Genomic DNA, 24,264 nt, shown 5'->3' with positions numbered 1-24,264 from the left:
TCCAGAAGCAGTGCTCTCGGCCACTGGGCCCTGGGCATTTCCCCTCTTTGTGAGCTGGTGGTGGAATGCAGGAAACCAGTGGGAAGACTTGCGGCAGGATGCAGGAAGCAAAGAAGGAAGGAGGGTAGTCTAGCTGTGCTGGTGGGACAGACACAGGGAAGGAACAGAAAGCAGAACCACAGAGGCTGCAGGGGAGTCCGTGAGCTGACAGTCCCACTGGATACACCCGAGAGGAGAAAGAGATGTGACTTAGCATGGGGAGCTGAGGCCAAAGCCAGATCCAGGCTGGCTAGAGAGGTGATTTGCATCTAAATATTTAACGTCTTAGAAATTCCGTCTGTCTGTATGTTCATTCATCCTTCACAGGGCCCTGCTGATGAGTGTGGGTGTGCAGAAATGGGGGACACAGTACTGGTTTAGTCATCAGCTGGCTGTGTGACCTGGGGCAGTCACCGTACCTCTCTGGTCTCCAGTTATCCCTAACGTGAGAAGCTTGAATTGGGTGATCCTTCAGGACTTTCTAGGTTTTAAAATACCTTTGAGTCCAAGTTTCACTCTTCTAGTCTTAGTTCCGTGAGGCCGCACTGATGTTAAATACCGCTCTCCCTGTGCTCAGCTTTGCTGGTACCACCAGTTAGAGGGTAACCAGGGAGACAAAAAAATCAAATGAAGGCTGGCTTCACTAAGGACACCAGGACAGGGGCAAAAGCAGGTTATATTTCACTCTTTTGTAGACAGAGGGTTCTTATGCATAGTCTGTGCTTCTGTGGTGGGCATTTACCCAGCAATCCCTGTCTAAGTATATTTCTTTGCCCTGAGGTCTCCCCGCTTTATCATTGATCCGATCTCTTCCCCAAACGTTATCAGTGGTGGGAGGAGAAGGTGGACATCCTGGGGACATGACAGCCCCTGGCTGTCAGGGCCCTAGGGTACAAGGAGAGAGGCCTTGTTCAGTTCTGACCTCTCAGGGGCTTGCAGAGTGACCAGTGGGGCTTCTGCAGTGACCCCAGAAGACTCTGGGGGCACCACGACTGATCTCCCCTCCCCACCCTCCCTCTCCAGCCAGACCTTAGACTCAAAGATAGAGGAGGCTGTTCAACTCTGAAAGTTCAACAAGCAGGTGTTAATGTCAGAGGCTCTGGGGCTTTCAGAATAGTAATGAAGAAATGCCCCAGAAAAGTGTAACCATCCCAGCTTGGGTCAAAGGGAGGAAAAATGGAAGCCTGGGGTGGGTCTTCTTTTTAGTGGCTGCAGTAACCTTGGACAGGTTACTTAATGTTCCTGAAACACATTTTCCTCATTTGTGAAACTGAGATAGTCATTTCTACATAATGTGCTAATGGGAGATTAAATGAGCTAATGTCTGCAAAGAGCTTAGCATAATGCCCAGGACAGAGTAAACACCCAATATGTTTTGGATATCTTCCCTTCCCACAACAAAGCCAGCTGCGCAGGAGTAATACAGTTTGCTCAGTGGACCGTGAGCTCCCTGAGAGCAATGTTCCCTCCTCAGAGACCAAGTAGGGTTGTGAGGTCTGAAGTGAAAGCAACAGGCTGCACCCTGGCCTGACCTGCATCTGTAGGAGGTCCAGGCCTCCATTCTTTGTATAATTCAAGCTTTGTCCTTACACACTCCACTAGAGGGACTGTGGTTACTCTTTTGCTGACCTCTGGGGGGCGCTGGCCCTTTCTATCCTCTGCTCTCTGAAGGTCAGCATCACCAAGGTCAACACACTCTCCAGCTTGGCTTAAAGGGTTTGGGAAGACATTTGCTTCCGGAACTGGAAAGAGGACCTAATTCCAGCATCCAGCTGAAACAGGTGGGACTGTTTCAGAAGCCTTGGGTGGATCAAATCTGCACAGACCTCCAGGGAGCACTTGATAGGCTTCCTGGGCTCAGGAGGTCTGGTGGGCTAAGGTCTCCAAGCACTGGGGCCTCCAAGATCCTTGAAGATGCTATAGGTTCAGGAGGAACTGTCAGGGTTGGTTTCTGAGGCCCCAGGCTTGCAGCTGCGCAGGGACCCTAAGGCTCAGGTAAAGTAGCTGGAAATGCTCCTGGGACATGAGTTGGTGGGGGAGCGGGGAGTGGCAAAGGGGGTACTAACTGCAGGTGATGATGGTGGTTTTGCCAAAAGGACCTTTCCCAGGGATTGAGTGTAAGAGCAGGGAGATTAAGCAAGGCCGTATTGGTCTGGTGAAACAATAGGATGAATTTTAGAGATTCTGGAACTTCAACAAATTTGTCTTTCAGTTCAGGAGAATCAATAAGGACAGAGTAGGTGGTTTATAGCAGAGTTTCTCAAACTTAAGATACATTCAAATCCTCTGGAGTTCTTCTTAACATGCAAATTCTGATCCAGTAGTTCTAGGGTGGAGCAGAGATTTTGCATTTCTAACAGGTTCCCAGGTGATGCTATTGCTGCCAGGCTAGGAATTACACTCTGAGTAGCAAAGACTTAGAAGACCTGACTGGGCCAGGTTTCTGTGTTCCAAGAGAGATTAAGTACAAATGCACTGATATCAAGACTATTTGGGGGGTTTCAGGGAAGAGAGCAGGTGTCTGAGGTCAAGAAAGGGAACTTCTGAGCATCAAGGAGATTGGAAGAGGCAAAGTTCTCAAGCCAGGGAAGGTTAGGAGAGACTTGCTTCATCACTGGGCCCTGGCTCCCAGGACTTGTGTTTCTGCCAGAGTGTTGAGTATTTGCTTTGGCGGCAACCTAACAGATCTTCTGGTTCAGCCCTGCATGATCTAGAAAAGGAGAAAGGAGTGAGTTGTCCAAAGTTACACAGCCATTTAGTGGCTAGGCATTGAAGGACCTTGTACGCAGGCTCAGTAGTTTGCACTTCTTCTTGTTGATGATGTAGAGCCGTGAAAATATTTAAGCAAGGGTATTTCAGAACAATTCCCTGGTGGAGGTTGAGAGGACCCCGTGGAATTAGGAATTCAGGAGACTACTTAGAGGTTTTTGTTCTAGGACAAGCAAGAGATGACCAGGGTCTGAGCTGTAGCCATGTAAAGAGAGAGGGGCAAAAATATTTGAGGGACACTTAAAAGAGAGAATTAATAAGTTTTAGAGATTAATTTTTTTGTAGAGGTTGAAGGAAGAGGAGGAATCAAGGGTGATCTCCAGTGTGTGTGGGTTAGGCAAAAGGGAGAATAAATCATGAATGCTCCCTGTCTTCTGCCCAAGTAAAAAGTAGAGGAAAAGAAGGGGCCTGGGTGAGAAGATGAGCAAGGAGATAGTTGAGTATGAGGAGGCCATCAGGAGACATCCATCCTGAAGTCAGCTAGATCGAATTGCCTCTGACCTCCTAATGTTTGTGTCCAGCATCTCCAGTGCTGCTGGGTCATCTACAAAGTGACAAATGTTCCTCCTAATTCCCCAGGGTTCAAATTGAATGTCACCATCTCAGAGAGACCTTCCCTGACTGCTTAAGTTGTTCCCTTACCCCATACTGATTCCCTATCACTGCATCTGCCATGTTCCTTCACAGCAGTTACCATGTTTGGTAATTTGTATTTACCTGTTTATGTTCTGATTTATTACATGACTCCCCACTAGTCATTAGGCACTTTAAGGTTGAAGACTATATTTTGTTCCTTATTATATATCTACAGTGAGTGTCAAACAGGACACTCGTGTAATATTTGTTGAGTGAATCAAAAACTGTGTGGTATGGCTGAAGCACCTGGAGATGTTTATTCTAGAGAAGAAACCATTCGAAGGACCTCACTTCTTAATTCTATCCTTGAAATTGCACAGAACAACTCTGTTTCCCCTTTTTTTAATATTTAAAAACTTGCACTGTGTGGCCACCCGGAGAGACTTAGGAAGCCACAGGAAATGGATTGCATCTTCATCCCTCCAGGGTTGTCTCTCCATGACTGGACCAGACAGGCTTGGGAGGTCATCACAGGAGGTGTCCATGTGGAAAGTGGGCCTTGTGTGTGGTGCATGGTGGGGGAGGTATCTTTAAGCATTGGATTGGATGTTAGATTATATGACCTCTGGGGACCCTTTAAAACCTGAGACTCCATGATTCCATATTTTCCGATCAAACCTTTGGGTACCTAACAGGTTCAGTCTGCTTTGATTTCTTTTCTTTTTTAGAACTTGGAGGGGAAAATGTATTTGTCCTCTTTAACTTTTCTTTTTTTTTTTGGCTGCACCGCTCGGCTTGTGGGATATTAGTTCCCCAACCAGGGATTGAACCCGGGCCCTCCGCCAGGGAATTCCCTCATTTGCTTTTGATTAAGTAGATTTTAGACAAGATTGGTTGTGTTCAGGGTGGTATGGCCATAGACAAATTAGGTAGATTTTAAAAGTCAGGACAGGGTGTTTATTCTTTAGCTCCAAATTGCAAAGGAATCCCCTAATCAACTGTCTAGGCTTGCTGACTGATTGGCAATGTGAAGTCAATAAATACTGTGTGACCTAGTGAGTCCTGGAAAGTGACCAATGGGTCAGTCAACAGACTTGGTATGCTGGTCAGCATTTCTGAATGTGATAAGATTTCATCAGTGCCCAGGAGGAACTCAACTACCTGATTTAATGCTATCTTGATCAGTGGCAGAAAAAAAATAAAATAGGGCTTCCCTGGTGGTGCAGTGGTTGAGAGTCCCCCTGCCGATGCAGGGGACACGGGTTCGTGCCCCGGTCTGGGAAGATCCCACATGCCGCAGAGCAGCAGGGCCCGTGAGCCATGGCCGCTAAGCCTGCGCATCCGGAGCCTGTGCTCCGCAATGGGAGAGGCCACAACAGTGAGAGGCCCACGTACCGCAAAAAAATAAATAAAATAAAATAAAACAGTAATCATCCTTTAAGGTTGTGATTTGGTTTTAGCTGTTGCCCTATAGAGGAAGAGTCTTCATCAATGTCTGTAGCCTTGTGTTTTTCACTGAGGGCTGTATAGATCTGTCCATATCCAGGACATCTTTATATTTAAGCCGGTAGAAAGAGATTTTAGACTTATCCTCCCAATGCATCTGTTCTAGAAAAGGAAAGTGTGGTGGATAGTTTACTTAGCTTACTGCTGCCATAAACACTACCAATCTCAAGACTAACTCCTCTTCCCTGACGAAGTTGATCTTAGGTGGAATGGGGTTGCAGGGTGAACACTTGGAGAGCACTGAGTAAATATGTGCTACCAGTAATTTATTCCACACCCCCCCCCACCTCACTGACTCTCAAGTATCTACTTTAACAATTCTTTGTCTAGGAAGCCTTCCATTCCCCACTTTCTGCACATTCTCCACCTCAGATTAGATTAGGTACTGTTGCTATGTACTTCCATAGAACTTTGCGCTTCCCCATCACGCTGAATTGTAATTGCTTTTAATATCATTTATCTTCCCTTCTAGACTATAAATTCTGTGAATATGGAGATTATATCTATTTTATTTTCACAGTGTTTCTACTGAAACCTTGTATGTGCCTGGCGCATGGAAGTTGCTTAGTACATATTTGATACATAGGTGAGTGGATGTATGGATGGATGGATGGATGGATGGGTGGATGGATGGACTGAAGGATTACTACCTCCCCACTACAGTCAAATGCCTAATAGATTTGGTCATTCTTAAAATTAGGATGGGCTCCTTTTGTTTTCAAATGAGTAGAACAGTGTTCACCTTTCAAGAAGTAACTGTGAATGTTAGATTCGTCTAGAGTCCAAGTATCTTAGAAATACTCTTACCTGAGGCATAGTCCCTTCGCGGAACACTTGGAGGTGCTTTGACTTTCAGCCTGTAAATAACAAATTAGACGACTGGTCAGTGAGTAGGACAACTGTTGTCAAGGTCCATGATATAAGCATGTTTAGAGATAATGGATAGATAACTAATAGAATAATAGCTTCTTTTAGACTCATCACATTGAAAGACTAAATGTACTGTAAACATAGCGAAGCCATTAGTCAACGATTTCCCACCTCTCCCCATCTCCCCAGTGTGGCTGTGACTCGTCAAAAGTGAAGTTGGGAGGTGAAAGGGCTCCGAGAGGCCAGAATACATGTAAGCGCTGAGCTCAGAGGTTCAAGGAAGGTAAATGTTGATTGGTTGATAGGAAGGGAAGAGAAGATGAACTCTATTTTAACAAATAATTTAATAAACACTTTAAATAATAGTAAAAAATTAGCTATAATCAACAGTTTAGCTGTAGCTTGGACTGAAATTATTTTTGTACTATTGAAAAAATGCCAAATAAGTGAGCAGTGAGTGTCTCCCTGTTGGGGATTGTGATATTTAGGTTAGAAGTTGAATGTTTCAAGCACTCTCAAAACTGCTATCTTTATGCACATATAAAATGTTCTGAATATTCACAATGCTTCCACACTCATTAAAAGGAGAAAACTAAAATTACATTTCAAAAACGTATCCCAGTTTTTAGGCTTTCTACAAGTTCTGACAACACTTTCTCTTTCATTATTTGAAATGTGTAAGGTTTATAGTAAATTATTATTTTTAAAAATAGTTACCCATTTTATTTAAGAATGATTTGCTTAGTGAAATTTAAAATATATATAAATAAACCTATATAAAACTCAGTAGCCTTCATATACTAAAATATCACATCTCTTTATATAAGCAGTGTATAAGGTAACCATTACATACAAAACATATTTCATTTTTGGGGAAAAAAAGCGGTACAGAAAATCATGTTTGATTACAAAAAACAAGCCTTATAAACCAGAACTGTAATGTTGCAAAAATAACAATATTTATATTTGCTTAGAAATTCCACTTTTTGTTTCCCCAAAGGCTCTCCTCTTTGTTATTTCATTTAATTCTCAGCAAGCCAGCAGGGCGAGCTGGGAAGACATTTTCATTAGACCTATGATGAGGTCCAGAGAGAGATTGTCCAAGGTGATGAAGGGAAGAAAAACAAAAACAAAAGTGTATCTGGTGCCAGTTCTGTTCACGGAACAGTAAGATTTCAAAAAACACAAACCAACTATTACTTGTTATTGCCTTCCTTTCAAAAAAGAAAAGAAAGGGTATTTTAATACCCCCAAATGTGTGAAGGTCATCATCTCAGAATAAAGGACAGATTCAAGAGATTACCGTTGTTCACTGAACACTGACCAGGAATAAGAGGTGTGGTTTGGGCCTCACTGAGCAGCCAGCAGCTGCATGCCAACCCCCAACACTTCAAGGTCCTTATTTTCTCATTTGGCCATGAACCAGTGACAACTCTGTTATGCTCTTCTGTTAGGAAACCAGTGTGCTCAACTGTGCTTCCTCCTTTCAAGGTGGCACCTGTTGCTTGGTTACGAGTGAGAGCTTAACTTCAGGGCACTTAGACCCAAAGGGCCATTGACTTCACCCAGGGTAATGACTGTGGCAGCCATATTTTCCAAGCTGAGAAGAAAACATGTTTTGTCAAGTAAAAGTGCATTTAGGGATAATGGGCAAAATGAAGTAGAAATTATATGGAAAAATTTGAGCTCCATGGCTTCTGTTAAGTGTGAGTAGCCATGGAATAAGGAGACATTTTATACAAAGACTTCATATTATTGAGAGAATTGGTGTATTGTAAAATTGGTAACTGTGGGATAATTAATCTAGAATTGCTAGTAATTAAAACAATGACTAGCAGGGTTCTCTCATTTCAATGAGATTCTATATATATCAGAAATAAGAAATGAAAATAATCACACACCTCCCTCCATCATAGGGCAGAACACGAAGACAAATTCTGCTCCTGTATGAGGTGACCACTGCCCCACAAGCAGAAGACCATTTTAACTATTTTATGATGATTAGTTATACATATTGAAACTCGTTTACATTTTATAGCCTAAAAACACCACAAAAAGTGATTTCTTACTCTTTTTTAAATTTTATTTATTTTTTGGCTGCATTGGGTCTTCGTTGCTGCGTGAGGGCTTTCTCTAGTTGTGGCGAGCAGGGGCTACTCTTAATTGTGGTGTGCAGGCTTCTCATTTTGGTGGCTTCTCTTGTTGCGCAACACAGACTCTAGGTACGCAGGCTTCAGTAATTGCAACACACGGGCTTCAGTAGTTGCAGTGCGTGGGCTCAGTAGCTGCAGCACGTAGGCTCTAGGGCACAAGCTCAGTAGTTGTGGCTCACGGGCTTAGTTGCTCCGCAGCATGTGGGATCTGCCCAGACCAGGGCTTGAATCCGTGTCTCTTGCATTGGCAGGCAGATTCTTAACCACTGCTCCACTACGGAAGTCCCTGATTTCTTACTCTTAAGTTTAGCAAAGACCAAAAAAAACCCAAAAAACAAAAAAACAACTCTGTTCTGAAGGCACAAGGAAATAAACTTTTATCCACAATTTGTGGTACAAAATTTTTGGACAGCAATTTGGCAATATCAAGCAAAATTTCAAGGGCACAAATCCTTCTACCCAGAAACTAAAAATTTCAGTTCAGGACCTTAGCTTTCTGGTACATTCAAACTCTGCAAAGGATATTTATTGAAGTATTATTTGTGACAGGTAAACTAAAAGAAATGGCCACAAAATTTTGATAGATATTATCAAATTGGCCTCCAAAATGTATGTTTAAACTCCTACTCCCACTTAAAAAAAAGTCCATCAATATGTAGCTGGTTAAATGAATGATAATACATTTATAGTAGGCTATTAATTGTCTGTTCAAAAGGTATATGGTGGGCTTCCCTGGTAACACAGTGGTTGAGAATCTTCCTGCCAATGCAGGGGACATGGGTTCAAGCTCTGGTCTGGGAAGATCCCACGTGCTGCGGAGCAACTAAGCCCATGCACCACAACTACTGAGCCTGCGCTCTAGAGCCCATAAGCCACAGCTCCTGAGCCCGCATGCCACAACTACTGAAGCCCGGGCACCTAGAGCCCATGCTCCACAACAAAAGAAGCCACCGCAATGAGAAGCCCACGCACCGCAACGAAGAGTAGCCCCACTCGCCATAACTGGAGAAAGCCCACACGCAGCAGGAAGACCTAACGCAGCCAAAAATAAATAAATAAACTTTAAAAAAAGGTATATCATTACTTTTACATACTAACAAAGAAAGATGTCCATGATTTAGCATTAATTAAAACCAGCAAAGCAAGTTGGTAGAATGTGTATGTGGTATGATGCCACTCATGATGAAAATGTATGTACGTACAGGTATGGACTATATCTATGTCAATGTGTGTATGTGTGTGTGTAAACATGCACATATAGATATATAAACCAAATTCACTCATGCTGTGTCCATTTCTTGGGAGTGGGTTAGGATGGGGATAGGAGAAAGTGAGAGATTTTGACTTTGTACAATTCTGAACTCTTTGATTTTTTTTTCCTGGTGAATCTGTGTTACTTTCATAAAAACAAAAACAAAAAAGCCTTAAACAAAATCTTAACAGAATACCATTTCCCCTTTCCTCTTGACTTAGATTTTGAGTGGCAAATGCTGGTATGTACAATGTACAATTTCTATTCTCTAAAAAACAACAATAAAAAAAGAAATTTAGGTGCTTGTGTGTGTGTCTGTGTGTGCAGGAAGGTTTGGAATTCTAACTTGCCCTCTCCAAGTGCCAATTGAAAACACCATTTTAAGGCCATAATTGAAAAAGCAGAAATCAAAATATGGAAACAGTTATGGCATCCTAAATAAGTCAGGCTGTGTTCTTGCAACTTCTCTTTTGGGTTTCTCCAAGTGTGTCCTAGTGACCCTTAGCTAAGTGGTCAAAGAAACTGATTGTCCTGCTTCTATAAAGGTCTCTTTTGATGTTTGCCAGGCACCTTGAATGGCATAGCTCGGCTTTTGAGCAGTGAGAGAGAAAAGCAAGATGCCTGAGTACCGCCCACTCATTCACTGTGTTTCCTGAATGTGGGTCTGACCACCATGAATCTAGCCATGCGTAAGAAAGTGTCACATGCTAAAGAGGTTGCAACTCATCACTCGGGTAACAGGGAAGTTTTGTGTTCTTCCACTTAGTGCAGGCTGACATAAGATGTTATTTACATAAATAAGTGCTCACATAGTGCTATGGCATCTAACTTACTTTTTGATCTTGTTCATTATTCCACCTTCATTGTTCTTGATATCATGGACCATTTTTTGAAGTTGCCTGTAAGAAATGAAATTAAACATAAAATATTAACAACTAGGTTGATCTTTTTAAAAGTCTTCTCTCCTTCTTGAGTATAAAAAAAAAAGAGAGAGAAAAAAACCTTACCATAAACCCCCAAACAGCATGAATTATATTGTATTTCATTAAGTTGACCATTTTCTACTTGAGCAGAGGGAAGGTGTGACTGATTCTATAAGGAGTGTCGTCACTGGACCCTGCCCCCACCCGTTGAAGTCTGGGTCAGTCTCAGGCTGCAAGAGGAATTCTGATTCTCAGATGTCTGTTCTGAGGAGACCTGTGAGCTATCATAAACCTCATTGTTTATCACTTATTGTCCTCGGAGCATCAACATTGCAAGGATGCAGCTACCTTGAAGGACACAGTATAGACAGAAATCAGCCTCAATATTTTTTTTTTCTTGGTTAACTTTACTAGGTAGAATCTGGAAAATTGCACAGATATCTGAAACTTCTGCAGAGCAAAAAGTAATATGCACAAAATTGAAAGATAAATGCCATGCTGGAAGAAATATTTGCAACACATAATAGTAAGAAGAACTACATGTTTTGATTAACAAAGAAATCTTACAACTCAGTAAAAAAAGTTTAAAAATGTGATAAGAAAATGAGCAAAAGATGTGAACGCAGAGCTAACAAAAAAAATACCAGTGGCCAACAGACCAATGAAAAATTATTTAACATCACTTATATTTAAAGAAATCTAAATGGAAACAATGAGATATCGTGTTCTGCCTATCAGACAGGCAAAACTTAATAAACGTAATAATCCTCAGGGTTGACAAGTATATGAGAATACAGATATTCTTGGGAATATAAATTATTACAATCAATATCTGTCAAAATGTAAAACCACTATGCCTTCTGACCTGGAAATTCCACTGCTAGGAATTTACCTTATGAACATAGTTACAAACTATACAAACATTATACATATCAGCATGTTTATTCCAGAATTATGTGTAATAACCCTAATCCTTCCTGCCTTTCTCACTAAAAGCACCTGGAAACAACCTAAATGTCCATTTATCATTAAAAGGGAACTAGTTAAATACACGTTGATAAAGCCATAAATGGAATACCACAGACCTTAAAAAAATACATCTATGTTGCTGATACATAAAAATACTAGAGATATTATTAAGTTAAATGAAAATGGAGGATAAGGAGAAAGAAAAGAAAGAAGGAAAATTCAGAATATGCATATATTTTTTGTGGGGAAAAAAAGACATACATACATGTGTGCTGATATGGGCATAACTTTTTAGAAGGATATGCAAGAAGTTGTTAAATGGTTTTCAAAGCTAATTGTAGTTAGAAAAGTTTACAGATTAGAAAAAGGGTCAGAGTATAAGACCATGTTTTGTTTTCTTCATAATGATTTTCTAACTTAAAATATATCTAAATAAAATTTCACATGGTTCTGCCTTGAAAGAGTAACATATTTGAATTTACCTTCCAGGCAAGCCTTTCCTTTGTTCTGAGAAAAATATTTCATTGGGCCCTTTAGTTAATGAAATGTAAACTTGTATATAACCATTGTTCTAGAAGAAAATGGACTTTTTCCATTAAAAAATGCAGATTTTTCTCACTTTGGGAGCTAAGCCCTCTGTTAGCTAATATGAAGAGTGGTGCATAATTAGGCTTAGCATAGGTCTAGGAAACCCCATTGATTGGAATTGGAATCTGGGAGAACTAGTCTCTTGGACTATGTATGGATTTATGACTCATATGCTGCAAAGTTTTTTGGTGTAGGGATGGAGCAGTTGAGAGGATGAGAGGACAGCTTGTCAGAGGAACTCCACCTGGCCTGGCCCGTTTGCGTCCTCCACTAAGTGTTAATTTCAGGCTAACTCTCGTGTGCTGATGTTCTGCTGTAGTTGTTTCCTGAGGGCCATTGGGCATCAAGAAAATGGTGGGAGATTTATTGCGTAAGTGATAGACATTTCTACTCTCAACAACCTTGGGAAAAGGGAGATTGTCATACAAGAAGTGGGAACTTAGACTGGGGATTTGGGGGAGCTCCTTTCCCTTCTAGGTCTAATCACTGTGAGGACCTGGAGACCTGAAGAGCAGAGACAAACCTGAGGGGTTTTCAATGGTGGGGAGCTGGAGGGGTGGGGAGGTAGCCCTGAACCTGAGACTGGGTCTGGACCTCTGCGTTGAGAAGAGCCATCCACAACGCCATCAGTAGCCATTTTCAACGAGATAATTCTCTTTATTGTCCCTGAATCTTCAGTAGTATCCTGTCAGGATCTGCAGCCCAGCCTTGGTTGGGCTGTGGGGAAGAGTGTATCCCATTGCATGGAGCGGTGGAGTGCAGAGGGAGGACAGGCTAGAGAGTGGAGTAGAAAGAGAAGAGAGACTTCTTTCAGGACATCCTTAAGGCTGCATCTTGGGGAATCATTTACATAACTGGGGGACCCACTGAGGAGCCCAAGTTCAGATATGGGAAGGTCAGTGTAAGTATAATTTGGGTAACAAAGGAAATGAAGCCACATCTTATATCGCTAGTTAGGGAGGCTGGGCATGTTGACTCCATATGTGTGAGAGCTCAGCAAAGCACCAGGCTCATTGGCAGAGAGAGAAGGATGGATGAGAGAGAAGAGGACGAACCGGCCCATCAGAGACACACAGAGGGTCCTTCAAGCTGGACTCTTGAGTTACCTCAGAACCATACAGTATTCTAGCATTTGTTCACGTGCAACCTGTGCAAACCCCTTTCTCCTTTACCGGAGGAACTATAGAGAATCTGTGAGATAGAGGAATGAGTGAAAATGAAAACTAGGATGTCTGGGAGTAGAGAGGAAGTGAGATTGAGAGAGAGGTTGAAATGGATTGATTGGAAAGAAATTGAATAATTTCAAGTGGAGAGCAGAGGATACCTCTGGTTATAAGCTGACTGTAACCGAGTGGAATGTCTTTAGCCTAAGTTAATGCCTAATGGGGTAAAAGGCCAAAATGAGCCAGAGTGAAGGATCCTATCAGAGGTCTGTCAAGAGTGGGACACAGGCAGAGTAATAGGGAGCCAGAGTCTGATTTGCATAAGAGACTTTGCTGTCGGTGTAGACAAACAGATGTTACAAATAGTTGCAAAAAAGTGTGATGTAATTTTGTCATTTGTTCAACTTGGTAGTTGATGCTTCTTGGCATTTCCTAATTACTTTTAATTATAGATTATCAAAATAATTATAATCTATAACTATAGTAAATTGTTGAGTTTTTCTCCTCCCTCTGCATCTCATTCACACAAATCCTGACGTCCACAGACTGCTCAGTTACAGCTGCCAAACTTAGGTTACCTTACAAGTCAGTGTCCCCCAAACCAAGAAAATGCGGTAATGGTCTCAGCTCATTTTATCAACTCTTCATACACTGTGTGATGCACAGCTTTTGCTGCCCTCTAGTATCTCCTGCTCCATTTTGGAGCACATGTTTTCCTCTACCACAACTTGCAGGATATGCAATAGCAAAGAAATGTGCAACTGGACTGTTTCAGGAGAGGATGCTCTCGAGCTGAACATCAGTTGTTTCACTGTGATAAGTTGTGTGTGGGTGAAAATAGGTAAGGCATAAACAAGCTGCACTTTGATTATTCGTTTCTGAGATATCCTTCCATGTTTGGGAGAATGAATAGTAGGATCACAATGTTCTAATTTTTTAAAGTTGTGAAGAGACAGCCATGTGTCCGTAACAAAATAAAACAAAGGACATAGCTTATCTAATACACATTTTAAAACAATATTAATATGTAATTTTTAAGCAGTATGGCATTTAGGCATTTAAAAGTGGTGAGAAGGTAATATAAATAATTATATTTATTATTCCTTGTATAAACCAAATTGAATTTTATATTCTCTCCTTTGTCATTGTTTTAATTTTTTTTCAAGGTTTTGAGTTAATATCAACAAACTTAGTTATTTAACAACACACTGTAGTAGTGTGGCCCTGGCTGAGCCTGGATCTCAACAAATTTAGATCCCACGAGGTCCTGAGAGAGAAAAAATCATCATTTGAAAGTTACCAGCAGTTTTTTGCCTTCAAAGAAGCAGCTTACTTTAGAATCTGATAGACCGGTGGTCCTCACACCAAACTGCACCGGAATCACCTGGAGGCCCTTTGAAACCCAGAGTTTCACTCCACCCCCGGAGTTTCTGATTGGGTACATCTAGGTGGGGCTGGAGAATTTGCATTTCTAACAAGTTCCCAGGTGATGCTGACTCTACTGCTCAGAAGCCCACCCTTTGGGCTCAACTGTGATGGATCATACCTTTTCCCACTGCGGGCCTTTTAGTTGTGTCAAGTAAAGCAAATACCCGCTTGAGGAAAATTAACATCCTTGTTAACCCCGTGTAAAGTTTCAGACAGAGAAGCTGAGGGGTCAGTTTGGTAACCTAATTTGGACGTATTCTTTACCAGACTGTCACTTCTTTATGGGACTTGATTTTTCTCTGTGGGAATTTAGACTACCTTGTGCCTGTATATTTTTATTTTTCTTATAGTCACACACTTTCTTCTTGAGCCACAGTTTGTAAAAGCTGCAGAGTGAAGATGAAGGGGCTACAGGAAGGATGTGCAGTAATTACTGTGCAGTAATCCAGAAGTAACTGGACCTGCTCTGAGCGGAGTGCTATGGCTGGGATTTTGCCATTCCTCATATGGTGCTCTAACACGGAATAGCACGGAATGTGGTGGCATTGGGATGAAGACACAACCATAGCCCTATCTGTGGGGGATAAGCTGTCCTTGATGTCACTCATCCTGTGAAGACTCCAGTCCAGAAACCGGCAGTGAAGAAAATGAGGATGTGGTCGGCAGGTCTTGGGCTCTGGTACCGAGGTGTTTCCTGTCTTCCTGTGGCCTCCTGGTTGCTGGTCCCTGGACTACAGGTTGATTTGACCTCTAGTAGCATTCATTCTCGTGATGCAGAGGTGAGCTGGCACTCAGAGTGGTCTCTGGCTGGGAGCAAAGCAGGGAGGGCCTGAGGAAGAGTCCAGGACACTAAGCAAAGCCTTGACTAGTAGCAAATATGTGTCATTCTTTGTGTTATACTTCCCTTCTGTTATTCCTCAAACTTCAGTGAAGTCTTATTAACTCTGTTAGGACTGTGGGGAAATAAGGGATGGGTTGGTGGAAAGAGGTGGAAGGAGCCCAAGAAATCCAGATGGAACCTCGAAGATACCCTCTGCACCAGAGAACGGCTCCTAGAGACTGGTGAATGGATCTGGACGCAAGCAAGAGCCAGAGTAGAGATGTGGGACATGCAAGCAGCCCCAGGACACTCAGAATCCCAGGGGAAGGAAGTCTGTAAAAGTGGGCTAGGGCTACTATGATTTGAATGGCAAAAGACAACCACTTTTCTTTTCTTTTCTTTTTTGGACTCACAGGTAAGTAGTGGCTGGTTACACTGGCTGTACAGTTTTTAATTTCTGATGATTTCTGATTTAAAATGTAATGTGTGCTAAGTAAAAGAACCCAATCTGAAATGACTACATACTGTATGATTCCACCTGGAATCTGGAAAAGGCAAAACCACGGAGACAGTACAAAGATCAGAGGTTTGTTAGGAGCTCAGGAAGAGGAAAGGATTTTTAGGGAACATGGGATTTTTAGGGCAGTGAAACTATTTTGTATGAGACTGTTAATGGCAGCTGTATGCCATAGATGTGCATTGTAGATGAACTTGGGTAGATTTCCTCCAGGCCGGAAGGTACTCCAGAATTGGGTTTTATTATTATTGTTGTTGCTGTGGCATTTTTTTTTTTTTTTTGGTAGTGGCAGGGAGGGTTGACTGAGAACACTCCCCAACCTGACATGGCTGATTGGCATGGAAGGATGGATTGGTGGGATGCAGAGCTCTACTAGGGCTGGGATTGGGGTGGGGGGCACTGGGAAGGCAGCTGCACGTGGCCAGATCGGCAAAGAGTAGTCCAAAAACAGACATATTTCACTAAAAACCTTTCTAATAATTTTTATTATATACAGGACATGATTTAAAAGATGCTATCATCTGCAAGAAGTGCTTATTTTTAAAGTTTAGTAGAAAAAAAAATCAGAAAACATCTTGTTTTCCTTTTAGCTTCTTAGTGCACTCACAGAGGACCATGAAAAGGCAGGTTTTAGTGTATTTTTTTTCACTGTTTTTCTAGAAAAAGTGGAATGTAAAGCAATGTTAATCTGAGAAATCCCTATTTAATCTGGATTTAGGAATGGATTAAAGAGGGTTTCATATTCAAGCAGCTCTTCACAAACAAAAAGAGCAGGCAACTCCTTCCTCCTTCTTCACCCCCCACATCTTAACCTCAAGCCCAGTTCTGGAGTTTCATCCTTTCAGTATGCACGGGGTTGGTCCTTCTCCTGCAGCCAAGATCCACGCCTACAGCTGCCCCTTTGCACCAGGAAAAAGCTGCCTCTGCCAGTGTACCTCTCCAATCCATGCTCTGAAGCTTTGTCAGGGCCTATTCAGCTAATGTTTCTAAAACCCAGCTTTCACCAGGCCACTCCCTCCTCAAGGGCCTGCAGCACCCCAATGTCTATTGAATCAAGCCTGGCTTTTTGTTACTCTTGGCTGAGAGTTACTCAGTCTCACCCTGAGTTCCCGGAACTGCGAGGGTGACTGCCTGTGAATTATCTACACCTACTTGGTTGGGTACCCTTAGGACATCTACCCGTGCTCTCCTCACAACTGGCCTGGTATCTCCAACTTATATGTTTCTTAGATCAAATCGGAGTAGAAATATCTCTAATATTGTCTTTGGTATATAGAGAGGCAAAGAAAACATCCAGTCTCTTAACTACTTCATGCTATAAATGGATTTTTTTAAATGTAACTATCACCACTAGGTCTGCTGATTCTTTAGCTGACTTCCTCCTTTTACAGGAGTTTAAATGATCTCATTATTGACTCTGGATTTCTTTTTTAAGATGCTACTAATCATTTTATGGTATATTTTATTTTTGTTATTAAATTTAACAAGTAATTAAATAATCTGGTGTTCTTGGATCTTCAGGCTTGAAATTTCCAAGCTTTTTTTTTTTTAAACTTTTTCTCTCTCTCACTGACTATTCATCTCCTCTCACCAGTTACATCAATTCATCCTTAGATGCATCTTACCCATCTCTGTACCCTCCTGTCCACTCCTTCAGCTACAGCCATTGTGATCTCATGGATGATGGACTATGCCAGTAGTCCCTCATCTTTTGTTTTTAACTTTTTATTTTATATTGGAGTATAGTTGATTAACAAGTTGTGCTAGTTTCAGGTGTACAGCAAAGCGACTCAGTTATACATACACATGTATCCACTCCTTTTCAAATTCTCCTCCCATTCAGGTCGCCACATAATATTGAGCAGAGTTCCCTGTGCCATATAGTAGGTCCCCGCTGGTCATCCACTTTAAATACAGCAGTGTGTACATGTCAATCCCAAACCCCCTAACTACTCCCCCCTCCCGCTTCCCCCTCGGCAACCACAAGTTCACTCTCCAAGTCTATGAGTCTGTTTCTGTTTTGTAAATAAGTTCATTTGTATCATTTTTCTTTAGATTCCTCATATAAGCGATATCATACGATATTTCTCTCTCTCTCTGTCTGACTTACTTCACTCAGTATGACAATCTTTAGGTCCATCCATGTTGCTGCAAATGGCATTATTTCATTCTTTTTTAAAAATAAATTTATTTAGTTTTTTTTTTTTTTTTTTTTTTGGCTGTGTTGGGTCTTCATTGCTGCGCATGGGCTTTCTCTAGTTGAGGTAAGCAGGGGCTACTCTTCCTTGCGGTGCGTGGGCTTCTCATTGCAGTGGCTTCTCTTGTTGCAGAGCACAGGCTCTAGAGTGCAGGCAGTAGTTGTGGCACATGGGCTTAGTTGCCCTGCAGCATGTGGGATCTTCCCAGGCCAGAGATTGAACGTGTCCCCTGCATTGGCAGGCGGATTCTTAACCACTGCGCCCCAGGGAAGCCCTATTTCCTTCTTTTTATGGCTGAGTAATATTCCATTGTATATATGTACCACATCTTCTTTATTCATTCCTCTGTGGTCCCCCATCTTGTCTCCCTACCTTCAGTCTCTCCCCTTCCCCATGTTCATTTTCTTAAATTGCTTTTATCATGTCATTCCACTCATGAATAGTCTTCGATGTCTCCCTGTTTCTTGCAGGATAAGGTAAAAACTCATTAGCTTGGCATTCAAAGGCCTTCAAAATTTGGACACCAAACATTTTAGACATAATTAACCCACTGTTATGAACCCACAATTGTTCCCATTCCATCCCACCAGCCCACGGCCCAGATCAAGTCATCCCTTTCCCCTTACAGATCATTTCTTGGGCACAGGAAGGAAGGCCACTTAAGGAAAGAGCACTGGATTGAGAGTCTAGAGATGCAGATTCTACTCTAATCTCTGAAGCTTCCTGTCTGTGCAAATCTGAGCAATTCTTGTCACACTTAATGCTTCATTTTCTCCTGTAAAATGAGAAGGCTGGATTACATGGACATTCAAGTCTTTCACAGCTCTAAGTTATATTTCTATATATCCTGAATTCATAGCACTCAGGTAGTACTTAGTCATTTAATCTCCAGTGCTATAGCAATTTTTGAATTATGATTTGGTTCACATAACATCTTTTGTATTTTATATCTTAAACTGTTTTTTTGTCCTAAACTGAAAATAGATTTTTTGTTCAGTTTATGAAAGTCATACAGCTAATTTTTAAAAATTCATGTGATACAGATAGATAACAAGTGAAAACTACTCATAATTCTTTGCTGGGAACAGGGAAGATCATAGAGCTGTAAGAATCCTAAAAAGGGAGTGACTGCTTTGAGGTCTTAAGATGAAGTGACCTGAGAGCTGGATCTTGATGGGAAAATAAAACTTCAACAGGCAGAAGAGTGAGGAATAGCAGCTAGGTAGTGGGAACAGCAACTACAAAGGCTCAGAGGAAATTGTCTTGGGGTCTAGTGAGTAGCTGAGAGTGCCAGGAATTGGGGGTATGGGGGGAAGGTCAAAGCTGAGGGTGGGTTGGCGGGATACGGGGAATCAAGGACCTTGTTAGTCAGGCCAAGGAGATGGGGTTTATGGGCAATAGGAAGCCTTTGGAAATCTTTACTCAGAGGCTTGTCATGATTAGGGTGGAAGGATGGAGGAGGGCCTGGGCAAGGTGACACTGGTGGCTCAGAGGCCAGTAGGAAGGCAACTCTGCTGGGCCCTGGCCCAAGCCCACAGCAGTGGGATCCCCAAAATAGTGGGGTAACACTAGGAGTGGCCTTCAGGGCCTCAGCTGGGCAGAAGAGAGAATTGATGGCCACAAGGCCAACAGTTCTCACAGAGGACTGTGCTGGAACACAGCGCCGTGTCAGTAGCCCTGGTCCTCTCTTCATTTAAAAGGTCAATATTTTGTTCATCATGGAATTTTTTGCATTAATTTTGATTTTTAAAATATTACATGAAAATATTATTTCTTGATTTACTGACTTGGGGGGCCTCCCCCTTAAAGTTTAATATTATTATTTGTTTTATGTAAGACATGTATTTGTCTTATTTACTCCACAAATATTCAGTGAGTGCAGACTGAGTAGGGCACGTGTGGATCCAGAGCTACCCTGGACACAACCCCTGTGTCTGGTAATGCAGGAGGAAGGTCCCTTCTGCCACCATATCACATGGCAGAAGCCTCTGACTTATATCAGACCAGAGGACAGAGAGAGACAGATGGGTGGGGGGTGGGAATTCTCTGATTCACACAAAATATCTTCCTTTTGGATAACTTCCGTCTCAAAACTGAAGTCTGGCTACCGACCGTCATTTTGAAACAGAATGCCACTTTTTAGCGAGTATTCTGTTTTTTGCACGCAGCAGACCTTGTCCTGTCACCAGCTTTCCTCCTCCGTCCTTTCCACAGCCTCTTCTCAGCCCTGGCCTGGCTTCCTCATGCCCCATTTCCTCCAGGCCAGCCTTTCTGTGGCATTATTGGTGTTATATTTAGATTTGCAAATTCAGCAACCAAAGCTGCTTCCTTCTGGAGAGCGAGTCCACGGTGAAGCTGGGACAGAAGTTTTAGCAAGTCCTTTCCATCCTGTGGTAACCTGAGAAGCCTCCCAAGAGTGACGTAGCTCCCCCAGCCCCATTCACAGATGCAGATACAAGGCCCAGGAGGTCACCGGGCTGGTGTCAGACCACGCAGCTCTGAAATTCCAGCTCCTAGTTTTGCCTGTCATCAAGGTAGTCCCAGAAGTTTGGTGGTGAGAGAGACTTTAGGAATATCCTGGGTCAGCCTCCTCCTGGAAGGGAAGACACTAAATTCCAGACACATTTTCCCATTGCGCCAAGATCAATTACTGAGGATTCCCCCAGCTCTTTACCCCACACCCTGCCCCTTCCCTTTCCACACATGGTCCGAGTCTCCATCTAGAGGACCAGCTTTTCCATGGCAGGGATGTGCCTTCCAACTTCTCATACCATAGCCCAGAGCCATGGTTACAGTCCAAGCCCAGTGAGCCAGGCTAGTGGTCAGTTGGATAATCAATGGTGACAACAGTGAACGCCAGCACTCACCGAGCATGTGTTATGTGCCAGGTACTTCGCGTGCTTGTCTCATTTAACCCTCACAACCGTGTGAGGTAGGTCTTATTATTATTTTTAAAAGTGTGATCAAAAATAACCACATAACATTAAATTTATGATCGTAACCAATTTTAAGTGTCCAGTCAGTAGTGTATTCACATACACATTGTATATTCACATTGTTGTGATTAGCCTAATTTTTATAGTGAGAAAAGATTTGCCCAGAGAAGTAATCTGCCCCAGGTCCTACATGTAATAAACAACAGAGCTGGGATTCAAAATCGGGCCGTCTGACTCCAGAACCCGTGCTCTCGACCACCCCTGGATGACACGTGCTGACTTGTCTCAGCTTGGGCCCCTTGCCAGGGTGGATGACCAGCTTCACCACTTGCCTCTTTGGGCACCTTCCTCTCCGTCCCTGGAGAAGGCATCCAATCCCTCTACCAGCCAAGTGGTTTTTACCGGGGACACATGTGCCCCCACTGCCCTGCCACTAGTCCCCAAGGTCAGACCTGTTGCTAGATGGTTGCATGGTCTCTTAGGGGCCCTAAGTCTTTAGGGAGGGGCGGAGAAGAAAGAGGAAGGGAGAGATGGCAGGAAAAGGCGGAAAGAGAGGGCAGTGCACGCAGGCGGCAGGAAGGAATGTGGCAGGGGCCCTCTGGGTCCAGAGCAGGCTCACAAGCAGAGTGGCTGAGCTCAGCTGCAAGGAGACCTGGGTAGCTATCCCCGTGTGCCCTTCTTATCACCCTAGTCAGAAAGGCCACCTAAGAGTCCTGGAGTAGGGGCATGTGTGCACCTTACACGTGAGCATCTCGTGGCCTGGGTTGTCTTACTAACCACCTATTAACCAGAGAAAGTAATTTTCAAGTTTCTGCAGACGCGCCATCATTTCCTTCTTTTTTTCCCACTGAGATCTGCAAATATTTTGTGGTAGTCTTTGGCATATCTAGACTGCTGATCTCGGTTATAAGCAGACCAAAATTGGGCTGACTTGGCATAACCAAGACCAAGGATGATCCTACTAATACCCTGATTCCTTTCCAAAAAACTCGTGGCACACTCTACCCTATCAGAGGCAGTTAGGCTTGGGCCACACTGCTCTGACACTGATGAGATGACAGGAAACTAGGTTATACTAGCTGTAAAAAGTTCTTAGAAGATCTGCCCCTTGATGTGACAGCAGAAATTGTCAGGCTCTCCCCGTCCCTGAGTTTAGGGGTCTGTAGGGATGCAGCACTTTCCTTCCTCTTGCTGGTGCTTGCTCTCACTCACCCACACAGCAGGGAGGGGCTGGGATGGAGGGAAGCTTCTTCCTAAAACATGTGAAAGCAGGTTGTGAAAAGCAAAAACATTAAGGGAGGCTCATGGGTTTGGAAGAGCCCCCAGAGGTCCTGTTATTTAATCCTGTACTGGGCTCTGATTTTTTTTTTAAACCTTTTTTTTAATATAAATTTATTTATTTTTGGCTGCTTTGGGTCTTCGTTGCTGTGCACGGGCTTTCTCTAGTTGCTGAGAGTGGGGCCTACTCTTCGCTGCGGTGTGTGGGTTTCTCACTGCGGTGGCTTCTTTTGTTGCGGAGCACAGGCTCTAGGCGCGCGGGCTTCAGTAGTTGTGGCACGCAGGCTCAGTAGTTGTGGTGCACGGGCTCAGTTGCTCCGCGGCATGTGGGAATCTTCCCGGACCAGGGCTTGAACCCATGTCCCCTGCATTGGCAGGTGGATTTTTATCCACTGCGCCACCAGGGAAGTCCCTGGACTCTGATTTGCTTCTTGTTCTAACTAGGTGCTGGTAGCAGGAATTTTGTGATGTTTACAGTCTTTCCTCTAACAGCATGAAAATTATTGTGTGAAACTGATGATTCTCAAATTTGTAAGACTCAAGGATAAATAAGTAACTCTAATCATTTTCATAAAATTCTGAAAATATAATCCTATGTAATTCTAGAAAAGGAATATGTTTTAAGAATTTGAGCGTGTTCTTTAAAAAATTAGACTTAATGTGGAAAAAAATGAGCCTTGGCTGTGTCTACATGGTACACCCACTTGTCTGGTCATTCATTTCTATAGCTAAAAGCAAAGATATTTTCACGGAGTAAAGAGATATTTTGTAGAATGGTATTGCCGATACATTGAAAAAATTTGACTCAAGCTCATTTCTTTGGGATCTTAGTGAAAAAAAGATATTGGGGAATATCACATGTAGGGATTGAAGTGGAAGGAAGCATTGACATTCTTAACTAAACTGTTTACTATCCAGAAACATTTATCGATAATACATTTTTTATTTTTTTGGGTGCACCGCGCGGCTCGCGAGATCTTAGTTCTCCGACCAGGGATCTAACCCGGGCGCACGGCAGAGAAATCCCTGAGTCCTAAACACTGGACCGCCAGGGAATTCCCCAGTTAATACATTAAAAAAAAAAAAAACAGCTTTGATACAGTATCTAATTGGTCAAACAAAAATATGATCATGGATCCTCATAATATTTTATGGTAAATATGGGAAATAATTGCATTATCAAAAATTCATCATTCCACCATTTCAAAGTGTTCAACTCAGTGGCATTTAGTAAATTCACAGTGCTGTGCAATCACCACCACTAACTAGTTGCAGAACAGTTCATCACCCCAAGTAGTCATTAGCAATTTTAAAGCAGATTTTTTTTTCCAATTTACTTTTGAGGCACATGAATAACTTTTGTTTTAGTCATGTTAAGAGTTGTTTTCAGCATTCATCAGGTGAATTTGACCAGTCATCTGGGATTGGTTGGGCAACTGTGATAATCTGTAAATGTGGTGATGACATGAAATCAAAAGGTTTTCAGTTGTAAAAAGCAGACTTTGGGGCTTCCCTGGTGGCGCAGTGGTTGACAGTCCGCCTGCCGATGCAGGGGACACGGGTTCGTGCCCCGGTCTGGGAAGATCCCACATGCCGCAGAGCGGCTGGGCCCGTGAGCCATGGCCGTTGAGCCTGCGCGTCCGGAGCCTGTGCTCCGCAACGGGAGAGGCCACAACAGTGAGAGGCCCACATGCCGCAAAAAAAAAAAAGCAGACTTTGTCCCTGAACAGGCTGTAAAGACAATTCAAAAGGCAAAATAGTTACATATATGTAGAGGGTCCAGTTTTCCAGTGATGTGGTGTTACATTTGCCATTTTCCTTTTTGAAAGTATATTTCTCATGTTTGTATTTGATTCTACTGTAGTTATTTGCACTAAAATGACTGTTTCCTTCCTGTCCAGGATTAGGTATGGTCATTAATATGTCAAACATGCTTAAAAGGTACTCTTCACCCTGCAGTTTTTTGCACTTTGAACCAAGTAAAGTTGTAAAGTAAACAGCAACAACATAGTCAATGGGGGAGGGCATTTCTTTCTACCTTTGAGCTCAACTCTAATCCTCTGGTCCAAGCAACCTCAGTCACAGCCTCCCCACTGGGAACTCCATTTACTTAGGTGTGGTCTCCCTCCTCTGACCTTTTCCTCCTTATCACCACTTTCCTGAACAATGTCCCCTTCTTTCAACTAACAACCATAGATTGAGTCACCTCTGTGCGGGAGGCAGAAGAGCACAGCTCTCTGTCCCCACAGTCTGAGCTGTTAGATTCCCACTTGGGTGTT

General features: G+C 42.8%; 1 protein-coding gene across 1 annotated transcript in view; it reads right to left on the bottom strand.

Moving 5' to 3' along the window:
• BLNK (B cell linker) overlaps positions 1-24,264 on the bottom strand; it is an 82,438-nt gene that overhangs the window by 48,267 nt on the left and 9,907 nt on the right. Inside the window, exons 3-4 of the mRNA XM_060095789.1 lie at positions 9,999-10,064; positions 5,698-5,747 (exon numbers count right to left, since the gene is read on the bottom strand). Of these exons, the coding sequence (XP_059951772.1) occupies positions 5,698-5,747; positions 9,999-10,064 (116 nt within the window). The remainder of the gene's footprint in view (positions 1-5,697; positions 5,748-9,998; positions 10,065-24,264) is intronic.

This window comes from Mesoplodon densirostris, chromosome 1 (genome assembly GCF_025265405.1).
Source record: "Mesoplodon densirostris isolate mMesDen1 chromosome 1, mMesDen1 primary haplotype, whole genome shotgun sequence".
Taxonomy (NCBI): domain Eukaryota; kingdom Metazoa; phylum Chordata; class Mammalia; order Artiodactyla; family Ziphiidae; genus Mesoplodon; species Mesoplodon densirostris.
Note: the sequence above shows the minus strand (reverse complement) of the source record. Positions and strands in the feature narration are given on the sequence as shown.